The following is a 21448-nucleotide window of genomic DNA, read 5'->3' on the forward strand; positions in this document are numbered from 1 at the left end:
AACAGTGCTGGGATGCTGGGATCAGGGGCGGGGTGGCCATCAGGAGGTTCTGGAGGTTTCCCGAATGGCCGGTGTGTTCCGGACTGGTGGGGTCTATTCTGCCCCGCCCCCCGATCTCACGGCCCGTGTGCGTGTCCGCTCTCCCGGTATTACATATTTGCTCCCGGTCTGTGAATCGAAGCACAATTTCGATTTCGAGTAAAAAAAAAAAAAAATTACCGAAGCCGGGCAGGCACCCGAATAAATATTGGATATGTGTTTGATTCATGGAGGGAACTTCAGCTGCATTTGGGAGTGAAAACAGATGCTGATAAAAATCACATAATATGCACTGTGGTCTTGCAGTAAACCACGACGTAGTCAACAGCATTAGCATCCCTGGTGCAGTGCTGTGAAGACAGACAGTCTGAAGTGTTTGTGCGCGCTCCCGTGCTGCCTTGGCTGGTGGCTGCAGTTACCCGCAGCGCCTATGTAAAGTTGCCTTAAGTCCCTTTAAATGGTAAATGGACTGCACTTATATAGCGCTTTTTACCCTGCACTGACAGAGCCCAAAGCGCTTTACACCGCAGTATCACATTCGCCCATTCACACTCACATACCGCTCACAAAGCGCTCAGTCCACCCACTGGGGGCAATGTAGGGTTCAGTGTCTTGCCCAAGGACACTTCGCCATGCAGACAGGGGGAGCCAGGAATCAAACTAACAACCTTCCGATTGAGAGACAACTGCTCTCCCCACTGAACCACAGCCGCCCATTTAAAGTTGAGGGTTGCATGGATTCCAGTCAGTATCAGCAAATTCTTACCAACAATGTTCAAGACTCGGTGACAAAGTTGAAGTTGCGCCGGGGCTGGATACTTTAAAGCTATAGTGCGTAACTTCGGTCGCCCTCTAGCGGAATTCTGCGTTCTTACAACAATAAAGCCGGCGCTTCCACATGACGTACGCCCAGGTGTTCCCGGTGTCCCCCCCTCCCCCAGTGATTCGCATTTCCACTGCGCGAATCACTGTTGGAAACTGTTTTTATTCTGTGTGAATAAGGACAGCTGGTGAAAAAAGATGGACTCTTCCAAAGAGGTAATTATTGTTTTCTTTTTTTTTTTGCCACAGAAACGCAAATAGGTTATTACAAACGGGAGACAAGGTGCCTGCTAATTTGTAACTGACAGGTCAGTGGATGAAAAGACCCAGTGGTCGTCAGTGGAAATTATTTGTTGTCCGTTGGTCTCCAGTAGCTGCTTCTTGATGAAAATGAAGTGTTTCCTGCAGGAAAAAAGTTTGGTCGGGGTCGGGGTTGGGGGGGGGGTCTCTGCTAACGCTGCTAACGGCTAATGTGGTGCACCCAAGTGTGCAGCCACATTTTGGTAATATTTTCTTATTAATGCTATGACCAATCGTCATATTATTATTATTTATGGTTTATAAATCCAGTGTGATTAAAGACAAGTATTTTATGTTTTTAAAAGGTGGTCCTGTGAGGTTGTGGTTTAGTAATTGAGAGAATGAATGCACAACCTTTGCCGCTGTGCTAGCCCCGATGCGCTCTGGGGACGGACTTCTGGTCTCAGCCTCAGACGTGTTTTGGCAAAGACACGAGTGGAGCTGTGGTTCTTTCTCTCATGCTTCTTCTCCATTTCACAGGTCAGTAACTGATTAAACTTACTGCAAATGGAAGCCTTAAGCTTCGTGTTACTTCTGCATTTCATGGAAAGCCATTTTGTGTTGTTTATAGAAGTTTAATGTGACTTTTTGTGCGAGTTTGTGGAGCTGCGCCGGTAGTCTCGCGAGAGTTGGCAGTGTTATCGTGAGAGTTCATGGACTTCAATATGAACTGAGATATGTGTTTTCTTCAGGAATGTATTTTTATGCACTTCATAGCTCCAAATTGACAACAGGACTCCTTGACTTGTATTTATTTAGTTTGATAAACCCTTAATGCTTTGTTTGTTTAGAAATAAGAATGATTTATATGTTTATTGAGATTTAAGATATGTTTTGTGTTGTTTTGTGAAGATTTTGTTGCAGATTGACATGTTTATTCAATTTATATATTTCTACTTCTATGTGCTAAGTCCAAATTTGTATTTGTTTATACAGAAACTGAAGCCATATGAAGAGTTTTGAATAACTGTGAATGCATATAGATTAGATATGACTTTTTTGAAACTTTTATTGTTATGTTGATCTGGACAGAAAAAAATTGCACTAAATGTGAATTGTATATATTTTGAATTGTTTAATTAGACGTGTTTTGGCAAAGACACGAGTGGAGCTGTGGTTCTTTCTCTCATGCTTCTTCTCCATTTCACAGAAAACACAATTCTTTTTGTTCTCGTGGTCACCAAGCCTGGGACCCTTAACACTAACGCTGCTAACGCTGCCGGTGTTCGACTGCCGGAGAGTTTTTTTTTTTTTTTCCTCCTCTCTGTTGTCCGGGCGCTGCACAATTTAGCACAGGCGGGGTGCCCGGACTGAAAAGGTCTGGCGGAAACCCTGAAGTAACATGTCGTTTTCTCGGTCTGCCTGAGACTTTGAGCTGAGCCTGTTGCTATGAGCGCGTCCTCCCCCTCCCTTCTTGTTGTGACGTAAAATGCGTAATTTTCTGCGCGCCAGCGCTGGAATGTCGCCGGTCGACACGCAAAGCAAGAATTATATATATTGAAAAATCCCAAGACATGTTAGAGGAGCCGATCGGCTTAATCTGCATTTTGTCATCTCCACTAGTAGTGGCTTGGCTAAAACGGACATTCATAGACATTTAAAAGTTACGCACTATAGCTTTTACACGACAACGACCCGAAACACTGCTAAAACTCTACTAAGGCATTCATGCAGAGGAACAACTGCAACGTTCTGGAATGACCATCTGCAAGCGCTCGATGATGGCCTGTATGTCAGGCCCGAAGAGAGAGGAGGTGGACAGGGGGAGGCCCAGGACTCCCCGCTGGTCACGATCAGAGAGTGACGACAGACCAAGCCACAGGTGCCTCATGGCGAGCTTTGCGCTTGCCATGACGCGGCCTCCGTTGACGGCGATGGCTCTGCACATCCGCATGAGAACCTCGGCCGCGTTCTGGATTTCCTCGATGTCATCTGGAGTGAGCTGGGACCTCTCGTGGCAGATCTTATCCACAGAGCCCATCAGGATGGTCATGTTGTTAGCCAGGGCAAATATCTGATTGCCGCTGCCATAACCATGATCCAGGAAGGTCACCATGCACCTGTCTCTCTCAGACGGCAGCATGGGCTTCCCGCCTGGCCAGGCGGAGGACTTGGGGAGAAGGCACAGTCTCACGGAGTCCTCTATTGCAGGCACTCCGGAGACCGGCCGCCAGCTGTCCACGCAGGAATATTCGTGGTAGCCTTTCACCGCGCCTCTGGCGGTGAGCGGCGTGCGCCAATCCTTCTGCAAGTTGTCCTGGAATGAAGGCATGGCGGGACATAACACCACAGTCCGAGACCAAGTCTGTGACTGGGTTGCTAGTCCGAGTGCAAAATCGCGCTGAACCGGCTCTGGAGGCTGTGGTGGCAGCGCGAGGCTGATGCGCTCGGTGGTGGAGGTGAGGAGCCCCGCGAGGTGCTCAACAGGCTCGTGGGGAGGTTCACGGCGGCTGGCGCGAGAAACGGTGGAGGCGGAGTCGTCGAGGCGGGAACTCCGCGACACCAAAACGCTGCTGCTGCTGCTGCTGCCGACGGCGTCGCCCCACGCGTAGGCGGCAGGGGCGGTGACGTCCACACATGAATAGTTCCTACATTACAATATTATGTCCACATGAGCAAATGAAGAAAACCTTAAGTCAACCTACAAGATAATTCAAGCCGATCTACAAATGTTTAAATGAGTAACTTGCACATCTTCAGCGTCGTCCTCGCGGGCGGGAACCGGAGAGGTGTCTCCCACAAAGGCGGTTCGCCGGTGAAGCTCTTCTGGTGGCAACGTGAGACAGGCCGGACAGGAGGACCGCTGGCGGTGATGCTGCCGACCGAGGCAGAGGAAGCAGCGCTTGTGATGATCTCCGTCGCAGAGCCGAGTGCCTCAAGAGCGGCAGGTGAAAGGCCCGACGCCCGATGGCGACTGGTCGTGGGCCGGTGAATCCATGTCTTGATCCATGGTCTTGATCCGGAGAAAGCATCTAGTCTCATGTAAGAACTGAGGAAGAAGAAGGATTTGCAGAAGGCCCCCTGAGGTTATATACCCTCGGCGTGGGGCGTGGCGCTGCGCCATCGCGCGTGGGGGATTGGTGTGTCAAGCTTCCTTTTTGCCTCAGTGATTGGTCGAGGGACGAGGTCCCCATAGCGAAGCCCGTAGGCGGGTTAAGCACTTATGAAGTAGAACTTTGAATTCCGCCACACCACTCACCAGATTCTGCAGTAGGATTGTGTCAGTCCCACTGACCGACACCAACAAGAGTCTACATTGGATATCCCTGACTATTGACAAACCCATGTCTTGTGACTTTGACTGATTGAATCCAAAACAAACAAGGAACATTTTCATTGGACATCATTTTATTTGTTAATTTTATTTGTTTTACTTCTTCTTATTTTATTGGCGCCCTCTGTCTATTTATTTATTCCAGTCTTCTCCTCTCTCCATTCTCTTCTTCAATCCCGAGTAATTCATTCCTGTCTATTTATTTCTGTCTTCTCCTCTCTCCATCCTCTTCTTCCCTCCCTAGTAATTCATTCCTGTCTATTTATTTATTCCTGTCTTCTCTCTCCATCCTCTTCTTCAATCCCTAGTAATTCATTCCTGTCTATTTATTTATTTCTGTCTTCTCCTCTCTCCATCCTCTTCTTCCCTCTCTAGTAATTCCTTCCTGTCTATTTATTTATTCCTGTCTTCTCCTCTCTCCATCCTCTTCTTCCCTCCCTAGTAATTCATTCCTGTCTATTTATTTATTCCTGTCTTCTCCTCTCTCCATCATCTTCTTCCCTCCCTAATAATTCATTTCTGTCTATTTCTTTATTCCTGTCTTCTCCTCTCTCTATCCTCTTCTTCCCTCCCTAGTAATTCATTCCTGTCTATTTATTTATTCCTGTCATCTCCTCTCTCCATCATCTTCTTCCCTCCCTAATAATTCATTGCTGTCTTTTCCCTCTACCCTACTTTCTTTTTTTTATCTTTTATGTGATGATCGACTTTGTTGTCTTGTCATCTGACCTCCGGCCACGTGTCTTGGACACTCGGGTGAAGAGAGGGGCAGAGCTGTCGACCGATCACCACCTGGTGGTGAGTTGGATTCGCTGGCAGAGGAGGAAACCGGACAGACTTGGCAGACCCAAACGTGTTGTGAGGGTCTGCTGGGAATGTCTGGTGGAACCCTCTGTCAGCATAGTTTTCAACTCCCACCTCTGGTCCCACCTCCCCATGTCCTGAGGGAGGCTGGGGACATTGAGTCCGAGTGGATCATGTTCTCCACCTCCATTGTCGAAGCAGCTGCCCAGAGCTGTGGTCGTAAGGTCTCCGGTGCCTGTCGTGGCGGCAACCCCCGAACCCAGTGGTGGACACCGGAAGTAAGGGCTGCTGTCAAGCTGAAGAAGGAGTCCTATCGCGTCTTGTTGGCTCGTGGGACTCCCGAAGCAGCTGACAGGTACCGGCAGGCCAAGCGAACTGCAGCCCGAGTGGTTGTGAAGGCAAAAACTCGGGTCTGGGAGGAGTTCGGGGAGGCCATGGAGGAGGACTATCGGCTGGCCTCGAAGAAATTCTGGCAAACCGTCCGGCGCCTCAGGAGGGGAAAGCAGGTCTCCGCCAACACTGTTTACAGTGGAGGTGGGAAGCTGCTGACCTCAACTGGAGATATCATAGGACGGTGGAAGAAAAACTTCGAGGACCTCCTCAATCCCGTCGCCACATCTTCCGTGGAGGAAGCAGAGGCTGAGGTCTCAGAGGTGGACTCGTCCATCACCCAAGCTGAAGTCACCGAGGTGGTTGGTAAGCTCCTCGGTGGCAAGGCACCGGGGGTGGACGAGATTCGCCCTGAGTATCTTAAGTCTCTGGATGTGCAGGGACTGTCTTGGTTGACACGTCTCTGCAACATCGCGTGGCAGTCGGGGACGGTGCCTCTGGTTTGGCAGACTGGGGTAGTGGTCCCCCTGTTTAAAAAGGGGGACCAGAGGGTGTGCTCCAACTATAGGGGGATCACACTCCTCAGCCTCCCTGGGAAAGTCTATTCCAGGGTACTGGAGAGGAGGATTCGACCGATAGCCGAACCTCGGATTCAGGAGGAACAATGTGCTTTTCATCCTGGTCGTGGAACAGTGGACCACCTCCATACCCTCCATAGGGTGCTCGAGGGTTCGTGGGAGTTCGCCCAACCAGCTCACATGTGTTTTGTGGACTTGGAGAAGGCGTTCGACCGCGTCCCTCGTGGTGTCTTGTGGGGGGTGCTCCGGGGATACGGAGTCCGGGGCCCCTTGTTAAGGGCCGTCCGGTCTTTGTATGACCGGAGTAGGAGTTTGGTCCGCATTGCCGGCAGTAAGTCGGACCTGTTCCCGGTGCATGTTGGACTCCGGCAGGGCTGCCCTTTGTCACCGGTTCTGTTTATAATCTTTATAGACAGAATTTCTAGGTGCAGCCAGTGGCCGGAGGGGGTCCGGTTCGGGAACCACAGGATTTCATCTCTGCTTTTTGCAGATGATGTCGTCCTGTGGGCTTCATCGAACCCGGACCTACAGCATGCACTGGGGCGGTTCACAGCCGAGTGTGAAGCGACAGGGATGAGGATCAGCACCTCCAAATCCGAGGCCATGGTCCTCGACCGGAAGAAGGTGGCTTGCCCTCTCCAGGTTGGTGGAGAGACTCTGGCCCAAGTGGAGGAGTTTAAGTATCTTGGGGTCTTGTTCACGAGTGAGGGATGGATGGAGCGTGAGATTGACAGGCGGATCTGTGCAGCAGCCACAGTGATGCGGTCGTTGTATCGGTCCGTTGTGGTGAAGAGGGAGCTGAGCCGAAAGGCGAAGCTCTCAATTTACCGGTCAATCTACGTTCCCACCCTCACCTATGGTCATAAACTTTGGGTCATGACCGAAAGGACAAGATCCCGGATACAAGCGGCTGAAATGAGCTTCCTCCGTAGGGTGGCTGGGCGCTCCATTAGAGATAGGGTGAGGAGCTCAGTCACCAGGGAGGAGCTCAGAGTAGAGCTGCTTCTCCTCCACATCGAGAGGGGCCAGCTGAGGTGCCTCGGGCATCTGGTTAGGATGCCTCCTGGACGTCTCCCAAGGGAGGTGTTCTGGGCATGTCCCACTGGGAGGAGACCCCGGGGAAGACCCAGGACACGCTGGAGAGACTATGTCTCTCGGCTGGCCTGGGAACACCTTGGGATCCTCCAAGAGGAGCTGGAGGAAGTGTCTTGGAACAGGGAAGTTTGGGCATCCCTGCTGAGACTGTTGCCCCCGCGACCCGGCCCCGGATAAGCGGAAGAAAATGGATGGATGGATGGATGGATGGATGGATGGATGGATGGATGGATGGATGGATCTTTTATGTATTTCTTTACCTTCTCCATATCCCTTTGAAAATGATCCACATATATCTCCAGTACGTCGGTTCGTGTGGTGGTCCAGGTTTCTTTGGTTCATCAACTGTCAATTCTTTTTTCGCCATTAAGTGAACTTCAGATTCTGAGTCCGAATCATCTTTTGTTTCCTGGTCATCTGATTCACTCAGTTCTTCCTTCGCCGTGAAGTAAACGTCAGATTCTGAGTCCGAGTCATCTTTTGTTTCCTGGTTGTCGGATTCACTCAGTTCTTCTTTCGCCGTGAAGTAAACATCAGATTCTGAGTCCCAGTCATCTTTTGTTTCCTGGTTGTCGGATTCATTGAGATCTTCAGCAAGCGTTTTGGAAACGTCAAATTCTGAGTCAGAATAGTGTATTTCCTGGTTGTCAGCTTCACTGAGATCTTCAGCATCCGTTTCGGAAATGTCAGAATATGAGTCAGAATAGTCTGTTTCTGGGTAGTCGGCTTCACTGAGATCTTCAGCAGGCGTTTTGGAAACGTTGAATTCTGAGTCAGAATTATGTATTTCCTGGTTGTCGGCTTCACTGAGATCTGCAGCATCCGTTTCGGAAACGTCAGATTCTGAGTCAGAATAATGTATTCCCTGGTTGTCAGATTCACTGAGATCTTCAGCAGCCGTTTTGGAAACGTCAGATTCTGAGTCAGAATAGTGTATTTCCTGGTTGTCAGCTTCACTGAGATCTTCAGCATCCGTTTCGGAAACGTCAGATTCTGAGTCAGAATAATGTATTCCCTGGTTGTCAGATTCACTGAGATCTTCAGCAGCCGTTTTGGAAACGTCAGATTCTGAGTCAGAATAGTGTATTTCCTGGTTGTCAGCTTCACTGAGATCTTCAGCATCCGTTTCGGAAACGTCAGATTCTGAGTCAGAATAATGTATTCCGTGGTTGTCAGATTCACTGAGATCTTCAGCAGCCGTTTTGGAAACGTCAGATTCTGAGTCAGAATAGTGCATTTCCTGGTTGTCGGATTCACTGAGATCTTCAGCAACTCTTTTGGAAACGTCAGATTCTGAGTCGGAATAATCTGTGGATGATGAAAATGGCTCTACAAAGTGTGTTTGAAACCCACCCCGAATGATATGCTTTGCAGCAACATTCCTGGATGGAGAAAGTCTTTCTTCTGTGTCCAGGTTGTCACTTGAAGATGTACATGTGGAACACATGTCTGTAGCAGATGTGTCTATTGAAGGCATGCACTGAGCCTGAGAAGAGCTTGTCATCTCGATGTTTGCCCTCAATGCCTTTTTGAAGTTGTTGAACATGACCTGGTTATGCTCCACCTCAGCAGCCTTTATGCGGTTTTCACGCAGTTGCTCCTCCAGTTCGATCTGCAGCCGTGTAATTTCTTGCTTCTGGTCATCATTGTCAGCAAGTATGGCCACTAATTTGTTCAACTCATCACTGACAATGCCGCGCACATAATGTATGGGAAAGTGCATGACTATGTTTTGAAACATGTCTATCTGTTTCTCAAGCATGAGGACTTTTGTACATTCATGCTGCAACTTTTCTGCAAAATATTTGACTTTCCATTCACTTACTTCTGTACATGTACAAGGTTCTCTCTTTTCTTTTTCTGTAGGAGCTTGTACATTAGAAGCACCATCTTCAGGTGTCCATGTGTCTGGAATCAGGATCTCCACCAGCTGTTTGATCTGCTCCTTCTGCAGTTCCAGCTTGATGTCCAGCTCTTCGCTCTGTTTGACTGCTTTGCTACTCATTTTGCTCAGGTGGGTCTCCATGATCTGGTACTCCGATTTTAAGTCTCTCTGTCTTGTTAGTCTATGTTGTATGTCAGCTATCATCCTTGCTACACTTTCTTTAGTCATTGTGACTTCGTTTGCCACAATGATATAATTGTATAGCTGAAGTTCCTTTTCTTTCCTGATCCTCTTAAGTTCTACCTGAAGCTGCAGTCCCTGCATGGTCTCCAGCATCTCCCTGTATGAGTTGGTGCTCGAATCCATTTTGGTCTTCTGGCTGACTTGTGTTTGCTCAGTGTTTGCTTGAGTCATGCTTCTCATAATGTTCTGAAATATCTTCTGACTGACTTGTGTTTGCTCAGTGTCTGCTTGAGTCAAGCTTCTCGTAATGTTCTGAAATGGAGCTGTCCAAGAAAATCGCTTATCTGATAGACTGCTGTCTGATGTGGCTGTCTCTCTGAGGTCTCTGGTGACAGTGAGGCTATTTTGGCAGAGACTGGGGTTTATCAGATGAGATGAAAGTGCCCTACTGGCTTTCATGTCATTCCGAATTCTTCTGCCTTTGTTGTCATGACAACATCCCACACTACGAGCTCTGATGTCATTCAGTTCTGCCATTGAATTTAGCTTTTTTGTGAAATGAATAAACTCATTCATAAATCAAATTCATTAATAAATTCACCACTAATAATAAGCAAAATGCAGGGAGGCAGAAGATGGAGCCTTCCCCCAAATAGTTGTGGGCTTTTAAAGAAATAAATCACACCAAATCTGCACACTTTGCATGTGACGCAAACATTTTGTCAGTCTATTCAAATCTGTGTTGTTATTGTGGTAAAAAAGTTTTCCTCATTTCCATATTACCTCTTATCTGGGCTCATTCATTGACAAAATATGCTGATCTCTGAGCTGAGATTAGCCACGACAGAGTCAACAGGTATGTGTGTTGCCATGGAGACCAGCTGCACCCAGCAGCCACGACAGTGAATCAGCACTTTTTCATCCAGTTTGAATGGTTGAAGAAATGTTTTTCGAGAACCCAGAGGTGAAATTGGAAGAAAAAAAAAAAATCCCTATGAGTAACAGAATCCTTTAGTAGATTTTTCCTGAAATTTTCATGTCTGTGTGATCATCCATATAGCAGGAATCAGTTCACAAAAATGTGTGAACGTTTGTATTTCAGCGAGAAAATCTCTCTCAAAAATGCGCTGAATTGGATGAGAGAAATTTATGCACTCTCAAATGTGTGTGTCCTCAGAGAGATCCGTTTGAGACAGAAAAGAAACGAAAGCATTTTAAGAATCACAAGGAAAATGCCTACGTTTTGATGTACAGTTCATTAGGATTGACCCAGAAATGTGGCTGTGGGAACGTGACAAAAAACTTTTTTTTTTTCATTTTAATCAAGTCTCCAACTGCCATTCTCCCACTCCAGCCCTCTCCCATCCACTCCTATTATAAATTATATTTCATTTATTTTGTGTGTCCCACTGCTCTAAGCTGTTTATCTGCTCTGTTATTGCAGATTATTTAAAGAAAATGGTGCGCCTACATTATTGGTATATTATCATTCACCATTATATTTTATTTTTCTGTTTCTGAATGGTAATGAAGGTGTTGGGGGGGGGGGGGGGGGGGGGGTGCTCGGCGGTTCCCCCCACACCAGTAGAACCTCCGAGGAACCTTCTGCTGATAAAGAGGTGAAATTAGACAGAAGAGCAGCAGGATTTGGTGCTGCTGAAATGAAGAAATTAAAATATGGTGTATGTAATGTACGTAAAGTTATAAGATTTAAACTAATAAATAGTTTATTGAGGACAATATGATTTGATTTTTTTTTTTATATGATGGAACATGCAGAACAAATAGAATCAGGGTGATTGCTTTAAAGTGAATTCAGGTTGTGCATCATGTTTATGAATAGTAAGTAAAGTAATAAAGAATTATTACTTTGAATATAAGTAGTCAGTAAAGTAACAGGATTACTTTTTTGGGGAAGTAATCAGTAGTTTAACTTGAGTTGAAGCAGGCCCCTATCATCCCGGTGGCTCCCACTCCAAACACATCAACTTTGTTGTGTATTTTACTGAACAAATCTGGCAACACTGAGTGCGCCTCATACTTACAGAAGGCATGTCCAGCAAGAGCAGAAGAGTCAAGAGACAGAACTTTGAAGAGGCACCAGCTCGGTTTAAATCTCTGGTGTGGGTAAACTTCGGTTTATACTGTTGTATAATAATGTATACAAAAAGTCAGGCAATAAGAGGCAATTTATTATTTGAAAATACTATGTTCAGTGTCTGTTACCATGAGAGAAGCGCATGATATTATACAGCACACCAGTGATAATGTTAATTGTTAATGTTTACTGTGAAATGCAGTTTCTGCTGACAAGCAAAGTAAAGGGATATTTCTGGGAAAAAAAAGTTGTTTTCTTTATGGACAAAATGTGTACCGAACTGAAACCATGGCGCAAAAACCGAGGAACGGACCGTAAGATCTTGGTGAAAAATTAATGCCCCACTGGATGGAAATCAATCACGTGACAATGTGGAAGCTTATCGAAACAATGCCACAGTGAATGTCTGCTGTAATCAAAGCTAAAGATGTAAGCTGGATTTGAGGAATGGATGACATGTAATGTGTGATGTGACGTCACGTTGACTGACATCCTGGTGTGTATTCACTTGCGCCTTCTCCTGTTTAAAGTATTACAGCGTCGGATGAACACCAAAACATCTTGTGTGGATTGTTTCAACTGAACCTTTGGTTTGGACAAATGAATAACATACGATGGTGAAAGTAATCAGTTTGAAGACACGCTGCACAGATTATATTCCACACAAGCTTTCAGATATTTTATGTTAGCAGTCATGTGTTGCACAGAAAAGGGTTTTTTTTCCCACCAAAAAAAGCATTAAAAAAATGATAAGTTAAATTACCACTCAGCCATGTTAACTGAAAAACACTGAAGAACAAAACCCATTGAATTCATGTCAACATTTTATTTCCATTTCTTGAAATATCACATTTTTGCGACAGAACACAAACAAAAACATTCTGAAGGTGGATCTCGTCTCAACAGTGCTGCAGTGTGGAACCTTTCCTTTACATTGGATGATCTCTTGTAGTTTGGGGATCAAGCTGAACTTCCTGAAAGAGCTCTCCATGAGAGTCCTTCGTGGTTTCATCTATTTGTGAATTTTACGGTGGTACACCAAAGAACTACAATTAGTAAAGCACATCCCACAGGTTTCACAAGAATATGGCTTCTCACCTGTGTGAGTTCTCATGTGGATCGATAAACTGCGCTTCGAACTGAAACATTTCCCGCATGTTTCACAAGAGTGCGGCTTCTCGCCTGTGTGAGTTCTCATGTGGGACGACAAACGATCCTGACGACTGAAGCTTTTCCCACATGTTTCACAAGAGTACGGCTTCTCACCTGTGTGAGTTCTCAAGTGGACCAATAAATGACTCTGTCGAGTGAAACGTTTCCCACAAGTTTCACAACAGTGCGGCTTCTCACCTGTGTGGATCCTCATGTGGACCAACAAATGACTCTGATCGCTGAAGATTTTCCCACATGATTCACAAGAGAACGGCTTCTCACCTGTGTGAGTTCTCAAGTGGAGTAACAAATGATCCTGTCGATTGAAACTTTTTCCACACGTTCCACAAGAATACGGCTTCTCACCTGTGTGAGTTCTCATGTGGATTAACAAATGACTCTGAATGCTGAAGCTTTTCCCACATGTTTCACAAGAGAACGGCTTCTCACCTGTGTGAGTCCTCAAGTGGATTAACAAATGACTCTGTCGATTGAAACTTTTCCCACATGTTTCACAAGAGTACGGCTTCTCACCTGTGTGAGTTCTAATGTGGCTCAACATGTTACACCGCTGAATGAAACTCTTTCCACATGTCTCACAAGAGTACGGCTTCTCACCTGTGTGAATCCTCATGTGCACCAACAAATTCCTCTGTGCACTGAAGCTTTTTCCACATGTGTCACAAGTTTTCTTCTTATCAGTGACCGTTCTTACCTTCTGACATAGTTTGGGTTTTTTACGGACAGGTTCATGACATGTTTCCTCACATTCAGCCTGCTTCTCTGAAACTGGAAAGTCAGCTGGTTTGTTCTCATGGTGGACTTCAGAGTCCTGAGAGAGGAGCTGCTCACTGTCTGGTTCTTCTGCTGGTTCACTCAGGTCACTCTGCTCCTCAACAGAAAGAACCTTCAAGGTTTCACTTTCAAACGTCACAACAAGCCGCGCTTCTGTCTGGCTGGTAAAGAGATCCTCATGATCCTCACTCTCTGGAGGCCCTGGTTCCTCCTGGTCCTCTGGAAACTGAGGAATCCCTGGTTCTTCTGGTTCCTCTTTTATCTGTGGAGGTCCTGGTTCCTCTTGTTCTGGACAGTACTTTGTTTCCTGCTCCTCTCTACAGTCACGGTGCTGTTGGAGCTCTGCAGGGACAAAAAAGGACAAAATTAAAGATTTGTTTCATTACTTCGACAGTTCAACCTTTAAAAAAAAAACTGGCACAGAGGTGGTTAAAATTAAAACTAAGGCTGTGACTTTAACGCATTAGTTACGATTAATTAATTACAGAAATTTTAACGCGATAAAAAAATTATCGCAAATTGTCGCGGAACGTTTGTCACCGGACGAGTTTCACCCGGACATATTTCGCTGTGACACAACAACGAAACAGCTCCCGACTTGGTGACTTTCTCGTTAAATCTGGCGACTTTCCAAAGCCTCCTGCCGACTTTTTTTTGTCAAAAGCGACTAGCAACAAATTTAGCGACTTTTTCTGGAGCTCTGGAGACGTGACGGGACGTCTCGTTCTGCAGCTGCTGTCCTCAATGAGCTGCGGGTGCTGCGTGAGCCCCTCCCCCGTCCCAAAGCACTCACAGGCGGCCAGTCTCAGCAGCGCCCCCTGCTGCAGTCAGAGAGGAGGAGACCCACACCACTCCTCCACACTTCAAATGGATCGCGTGTGCACAAATACGCCACTGCTCACTTGCTGACAAACCAAGAATCAACAGAAGAAAGTTCATTTGTAGTTCTAAACATATTTAGGGTGTTTTTTTTTTTTTTAACTCACATTTTGCTTCTCCCATGACGTTATTCCTCTCTCCTACAGCGTCCATTACAATTACATGCAAATGGCAAATTAGGTAACGACCTCATCTAGCGACTTCTGGCGACTTTTAGGACAGCCAATAGTGACTTTCCTAACTGGGGAGTTGGCAACACTGCTCCCGACGACAGCGCACTACTTGGTCTCGTGCACAGAAAATTTAGACTTAAAAAGCCAGTGGATGGCAGCGTGGATAAAACCAAAGCTGTATGCACATTGTGCAGCAAAGAATTTGCATACCATCGCAGCACATCGAGCCTGCCATATCATCTGAATGCTAAGCCTGTCGCAGCAGCGGCCAACACGCAAGCCTCGCAAACGGCTAGAGTTGAAGAGGACGTCATTCCGACTACTTCAAGGACCCTCGCCCAGCCCAACAAAAGTTGCACTAATCAATGTGTATTGGTTTATTTGTCTTGGTTAAATTCCTCCTTCCTTGCTGAAAAAATGAACAGTGTTTTGTTGCTTAAGCTTATGTATCACTATATTGATTCACTATACCAAAATCCATTAGAAAATGAAAGGTTCTCACTGATCTCGGGTCAAATATCGATATGCGATTAATTGAAATTAATTACAAAGGCCCTAATTAATTAGATTAATTTTTTTAATCGAGTCCCACCCCTACTTAAAACGTTAATTCAAATTTCAAAAACAGCATAAAGTCGTCATATTACTGCTGAATGAGCTCCTTCAGCTGCTGAACCACTCGTTTCATTGATGAACTTTTTCTCGGTGGTGTAATCACTCACCTTCTCTCATTTTCACACTGTTTACCACGCTACCCGAGATGGAGGGATGACGAGACGTCCTGCTTTTAAATGTTCTCAGGAAATGCCTCTTCAAAACACATCAACGTCCACAACTTTCTTGTTCAGGCCAGTGAGGGAACCGAGTCGTCACAGTTCCATCAAGCACCTCTGCAGCTGGCTGAAGGAAGCGACGCGACATTGGAAAACACTTGGCATTGCGATTTTATTTCTCATCCCAATATATATACACCAGTGGCGGCTGCTGGTCTTCCAAAGAGGGGAAGCTCATTTTCAGCATACATTGTAATATGTGTAATCTGTTTTTTGTATGTAAATTCTATTAGCTTTCATGCCTTTTGTACGCCCTGTCAAAGTTAGACAGATCCTCAAAGCCCACTTGTGAACAGACAACACCTCCCTGAGATGGTTTCATCCAGAGGCATGGCCAGCAGGACATTTTATTGGTGACAGCACTTCAGTCAGCAGCTCACCTTGTCAGACCAGGACAGCTGAAAGGACCTGTTACTTTTCCCCACCTTTCGGCACCAGCTCAGTCTTCGGAGTTGATCTGTTATGCAGTTTAACACCAATTTTCTCTTCGTAAGGAAGAATATCAAATGGCTTCGCCAAAATCCGGTCCACAACATTCACATTGTCTGCCGCTGTGTGCAGCTAGCGAGCAGCTGGAGCTGCTGGAGGCTGGAGCGCTGTGTGAGAGAAGGGGAGAAGCTCCACAGCTGCTAGTCGAGGACAGAAACTACAGAGTGACCGAAACGAGTCTCCAAACACAACGCTAGTCGTTTTTCACAAACATAAAGTCTCCAGGGATCAGTAAAGCCTCCAAATCAACTCAGAACAGCAGAATGAAAAACTTCAGAAGCGCTTTGGTGCATTTTTTTTACTTCACTTTTTTACTTTATTTCACTTTATTTCACTTTTTTACTTTATTTGCTCATTTCGCTGTCAATCAAGCTTCACACAGATCATCCAATCACCATGCAGAAGCTCAGCGTCCAGGCCAGCCCAATTCTCCATAGACCCCCAGAGACGCTGAGCGTCCGTGGGCGGGACCAGCCCAGTATTTTATCCAATGAGCGTCCAGTTTCACTGCAGCAGAACAACCCACTCTAGCTTCCGCATGGACGCTCAGCGTCCGGCTGTTTAAAGCGCCGTGCCGCTGCGAGGAGGAGTGAGAAAAAAGCCGAGTCAATTACTTCAGATAAGTAGCCGATTCTGAACAAAAGATGAACGTGTTGTAGCGCATATTTAGTCAATGAAATGTTCACACAACAGTAAATATTGGACCACTTATTTTTTGATATTTTAGGGGAAGTTGAGCTTCCCTTGCAGTCTTAGAGCAATCGCCACTGATATACACTGGGGACGCAACGGTACACACCAAAATATTGAAGCGTTCGGTCTGCTCGGCGTGGGACAATACGTCCTAATGGACCGCGGTTTTTCAGCTTTGCGATTCATTTTACACGGCTGCTTCACAGCCTATCGTTTAAACTTGTAGCAGGCCCCTATCATCCCGGTGACTCCCACTCCAAACACATCAACTTTGTTGAGTATTTTACTGAATAAATCTGGCAACACTGAGTGTGCCTCATACTGACAGAAGGCATGTCCAGCAAGAGCAGAAGAGTCGAGAGACAGAACTTTGAAGAGGCACCAGCTTGGTTTAAATCTCTGGGTAAACTTCGATTTATCCTGCTGTATAATGTATCCAAGCAGTCAGGCAATAAGAGGCAATTTATTATTTGAAAATACTATTTTCAGTATCTGTTATCATGAGAGAAGCACATGATATTGTACAGCACACCAGTGATAATGTCAATTGTTAATGTTTACTGTGAAATGCAGTTTCTGCTGACAAGCAAAGTAAAGGGATATTTTTGGGAGAAAAAGTTGTTTTCTTTATGGACAAAATGTGTACCGAACTGAAACCATGGCACAAAAACCGAGGAACTAAGATCTTGGTGAAAAATTAATGCCACACTGGATGGAAATCAATCATGTGACATTGTAGAAGCTTATCGAAACAATGCCACAGCGAATGCCTGCTGTAATCAAAGCTGAAGGCGGTCCAGCGAAATATTAGAGTGTGTGACCCAGTGTTTCCCCTGCCATTATATTAGGGGGGTATGAGGTATGAGGCCCAAACTGAAATCACAAGCGCAAATATGAAGAAAATGAAAGTGAACTTAAATCGTGAGTTTTGTCGCTGCAGCGTTTCGGCCAGCTGGGCGTTTTTCAGGCGTTGAAAACACGCAAAATAAAGTACATTTCTCTTCAACACACAATCAGGCTTAATAAAGGTAAGTATGAGGCAAAATTTGGCGTGACTGAATTTAGGCTGTCTTGGAGAAAGGATGAAGTTTGAGGAAGTGAGCGCTCATGAGAAACTTCCATTTTTCATCTGCTCTGCTATTGGTGTGTGTGTGTGTGTGTGTGTGTGTGTGTGTGTGTTGGGGGCAATCTTGGGAAAGACTTGGTATTTTAAGCCATTATAAATCATATTTGATCAATTGTAAAATTATTTATGTAACACATACATTTTGAATGGAATCGGCAGACTTTATATGAGCCATTTTAATCGTGATTAACTCCAGGATTGGGGCGCAATTAATCGCGATTGAGAAATGTAATCGTTGCCCAGCTCTAATTAGAAATGAAAAAAGAAGAACATATCATGACTAAAATCCCTTATTTGGAGTTTTTGTACGACGGTGACAATGACCGACGCGAACCAACACCAACCCCCCCTCAATCTACATACTGTGCAGCAGGATGAAGGACTTTCCTCCCAGCAGACCACAACATCTGACACTTGGAGACCTGGGCTCCTCCAGCTCCGTCCTCAACACTGACACCACCCAGAGCTCCGTCCTCACGACACTTGATGCTCACTTTTCACACATGGCTGCACTCCCATTCACTGCACAAACCATACATGCTAATTTACAGAGGACACAGCCGAGGTGGGATTGATAAACAACTAATGAGGAGAGAGGAGGTCCAGGTCCTCACACACTGGTGTCTCATTAGTGACTTGCTCCTGAACACCAGCAGGATGAAGGAGCTCGTCGTTGACTTTAGAAGAAACAGGGAAACCAAACATAACAGGTCAGTGAAGACTGTTTACAGGTGTAGTTGAAGTCAAAAGTGGAGAAGAAGAGTGAAAGTATTTGGAGTTACCAGTCTGCTGAACAAAGGTGAGTAAAATATTAAAAACATAACACACACAGATCCTAATTCTGTCTGTGGAGGATAAAGCAAACAGCCATAAGGATGGAGATCCTCCAGCAGTCACACTCATTGTTCATTCACACTTTTACATACCGATTCTGTGTAACTTGATTTCAGGTTTGAGGATGACTTCCAGCAGTTTGTGTCGGCGATCAATCTTCTCCTGGTACTGGACAATAGTTTGTTGAAACACGGTGAAGATTTCCACAGCAGCAGCAGTGAGTCTCTGGATGGTGGAGTCTCTCGCAGACTGGTGGGAATCCTCACTTCCACCATCAGTAACGCTCATCTCAACAAGATCCTCCTCCTCTTTAATGTGTGGAGCTTCATGTTCCTCCTGCTCCACACTGGAACTCGTCTTCTGGTTACCAATGTGTTGCTGTGGACTCTCTGGAGGGAGACAAGACAAAGTCCCTGATGTGATGGACGTGAATGTTTTACAGTGAGGGATGGATGAGACAGGACACGCTACATTTGAAATAGAGACATTTAAAAACTGATTAAACAGCTCCTTATTATAAACTTGACAGTAGCTGTGAGGTTTAAAGAATACATGAGGGAGCTGTCTGGATGCTACATTGGCTTCTCTGAGCTCTCAAAAGTTAGTGGGAAGTTTACAGTTTGACGTGGTTCAGACTTTTTTTTCCCCCAGCAACACCTGAACACACCATTATTCTGTCAGAGTTGCTATAATGTCGGTAACATCCCATTTCATCTACTTCCCATTTCGTCTACTCTGTTTCTGACATACATTCCCATTTTGTCTACTTTGTATTTTTCCCATGTTTCACTACTGATCCACAGGTTTTGCTGTGATACATATTTTGACCTATTCTTACCCTTTTAAACACTAAACTTCAAGGGTTCGGGTTAGGGTTAGGACATTGAAAGGGTTAGGTTTGGGGTTTAGGGTTAGGGGAATAAATAGCTGTTGGAGCAATTTTCATAATAAATATCCCGTTTCTTAAATAACTTTCATAATTAATGTTATTTTGGTGGTCTAATGTTGAAGTAGAGAAAAGTAGACGAAATGGGAATGATTGCCAAAAAGGTAGTAGACGAACTGGGAGTAGACGAAATGGGAGTTTAGACGAAATGGGAGTAGACGAAATGGGAGTTTAGACGAAATGGGAGTAGACGAAATGGCCATAAACCATAATGTCCAGGCCAGCTGAAAGCTTTACTGAGGCACAGGACTGATCCAGGCTCATCCCATCCAAAACAAGAGGGTTCAGGCTGACTTGGTTGCACAAAAGACCGAGCCAGGATGAGAACACACAGAATCACCACAGCAAGCAGAGTGGCGTCCTTCTCTCCACTGGAACAGGAAGTTCTCATTACAGATAGACCGATATGGTTTTCACAGGGCCAAAACCAACACAACAAATACAGAATATCAGCTCGATGATCCCGCCTGGTTGATGATTGGTCAATTCTGAGTTTTCATGGAAGCATTACAGGAGGCTGGACCTCTCTTTTCTCCTCTGACGATCCAGCCCCAACCCCTCACCACACCCCTCCCCCAACCAACAAACCGCCACCTCTCCTGTTCTTCTGGTTTAGTCTGTTATCCAAAGGCATCAACCAGTTCCAACATGTGGACAATTGATCAAAAAGCCTCCCTGTTTTATGACTGTCAGTCAGTGAATCAGTCAGCAGAAAAAAGAGGGAAGTTCAGAAGTCACTGTGTGACCTTCACCTATAGGCTGACTCACAACTCACTGGTTTTTATTTACATATATATTTGTATACACGTATACACACACACACACACACACACACACACACACACACACACACACAGTCTGCAGATAACTTATCTACGCATCAGATCAGTGACTAAAATGATTGAAATGACTCGTATCAATTAAATTCTGGCAGTGGAACTTCTGACTGAATAAAGGGATGAAACTGAATAAACCCTGGCCCTGATCCTGGTCTGGAGCAGGATAAATCCTGGACCTGATCCTGGTCTGGAGCAGGATAAATCCTGGACCTGATCCTGGTCTGGAGCAGGATAAATCCTGGACCTCACCCTGTCCAGCGGTTTGTCCCCCATCGGCAGACCTGCTAATGTCTCTATTCTAAACATTCACCGTAAAAGCTGCAGAAACCACAGTGAAGTTAGCATGTTAGCTCAGGCTGAGGGTCAATAAAGAGCTGCTTCTGTTTGCAAACAGCATTTCTGATCCACATGTTGTTTGACACTGAAGGTAAAATCACTCCTGTTATTTCACTTGGAACAAGAACTGCAGCTGCAGCCTCATTTCTGTCTGCTGCTTCAACAGAAAAGGAACGAGCCTCCAGCAGTCAGACTCAGTGTTCATCTCTTCAACATACCTGTTCTGGAGAACGGGACTGGAAGTTCTCTTGTGATTTCCAGCAGTCTGTCCTGAAGATTCATCTCCTTCTCGTATGGGATGAGAGTTTGTTGAAACGCGGTGAAGATTTCTCCAGCAGCAGCAGTCAGTCGCTGCTGAATAAACTCTCTCAAAGCCTGAACTGAAGTCATTGTTCCTGCAGGAGATGAAATGTTTCCTCTGGGAGACAGAAATACTCAGCCTTCCAGTGATCCACGATTCCACTCCGCCAAAATTCTTCTTCTTCTTTAGCTGCCAAAATTTCTTCCTCTCTTTTCTCTTTTTGGGAGCGTCACAAACAGCGGTCAGCGTTATACTGACACCCTCAGGACACAGGGGGAACTGCAGCTTACAAGCCCCTCAAATTTGCTGGAGCCATTGACATGTACAACAGAGTATACAGTGGTATGAAACAGTTTGGGCACCCCTGATCATCTTGAAGATTTTCCTTTATAAATCATTAGTTGTTCGGATCAGCAATTTCAATGAAATACATCATATAGCAGACAAACAGTGATGATTGAGAAGTGAAAAGAAGTTTCTAGGAGAAACAGAAAGTGTGCAATAATTACTTAAACAAAAGTAGGCAGGTGCATAAATTTAGGCACTCTTGTTGTTTTATTGATTTGAGTACCTTTAGCACTAATTATTGGAACAGAAAGTTTGTTCTCATTGACCCTTGACCTACATTCACAGGTGAAGCCAAT

At 45.5% G+C, this 21448-nt stretch overlaps 1 protein-coding gene across 1 annotated transcript; it reads right to left on the reverse strand.

Annotated features, from left to right (window-relative positions):
- Positions 1 to 12004: 12004 nt before the first annotated feature.
- Positions 12005 to 20971, reverse strand: LOC115395933 (oocyte zinc finger protein XlCOF22-like). Its single transcript, XM_030101627.1, has 3 exons — positions 20722 to 20971; positions 18475 to 18771; positions 12005 to 13697 (listed from the first exon to the last, which is right to left on the reverse strand). The coding sequence occupies exons 1-3, from the start codon at positions 20891 to 20893 to the stop codon at positions 12421 to 12423; spliced, it is 1746 nt and encodes a 581-aa protein (XP_029957487.1). The 5' UTR covers positions 20894 to 20971; the 3' UTR covers positions 12005 to 12420.
- Positions 20972 to 21448: the final 477 nt, after the last annotated feature.

The sequence above is a fragment of the Salarias fasciatus genome, chromosome 10 (genome assembly GCF_902148845.1).
Source record: "Salarias fasciatus chromosome 10, fSalaFa1.1, whole genome shotgun sequence".
Taxonomy (NCBI): Eukaryota; Metazoa; Chordata; class Actinopteri; order Blenniiformes; family Blenniidae; genus Salarias; species Salarias fasciatus.

Excerpts from the sequence above, each read along its gene's own strand:
- LOC115395933 (XM_030101627.1), bottom strand. The coding sequence starts at position 20,893 with ATGACTTCAGTTCAGGCTTTGAGAGAGTTTATTCAGCAGCGACTGACT. Across the intron at positions 18,772-20,721 it reads AGTCCCGTTCTCCAGAACAG|AGAGTCCACAGCAACACATT; the intron begins GTATGTTGAAGA and ends GTCTCCCTCCAG. Across the intron at positions 13,698-18,474 it reads AATCAAGTTACACAGAATCG|AGCTCCAACAGCACCGTGAC; the intron begins GTATGTAAAAGT and ends TTGTCCCTGCAG.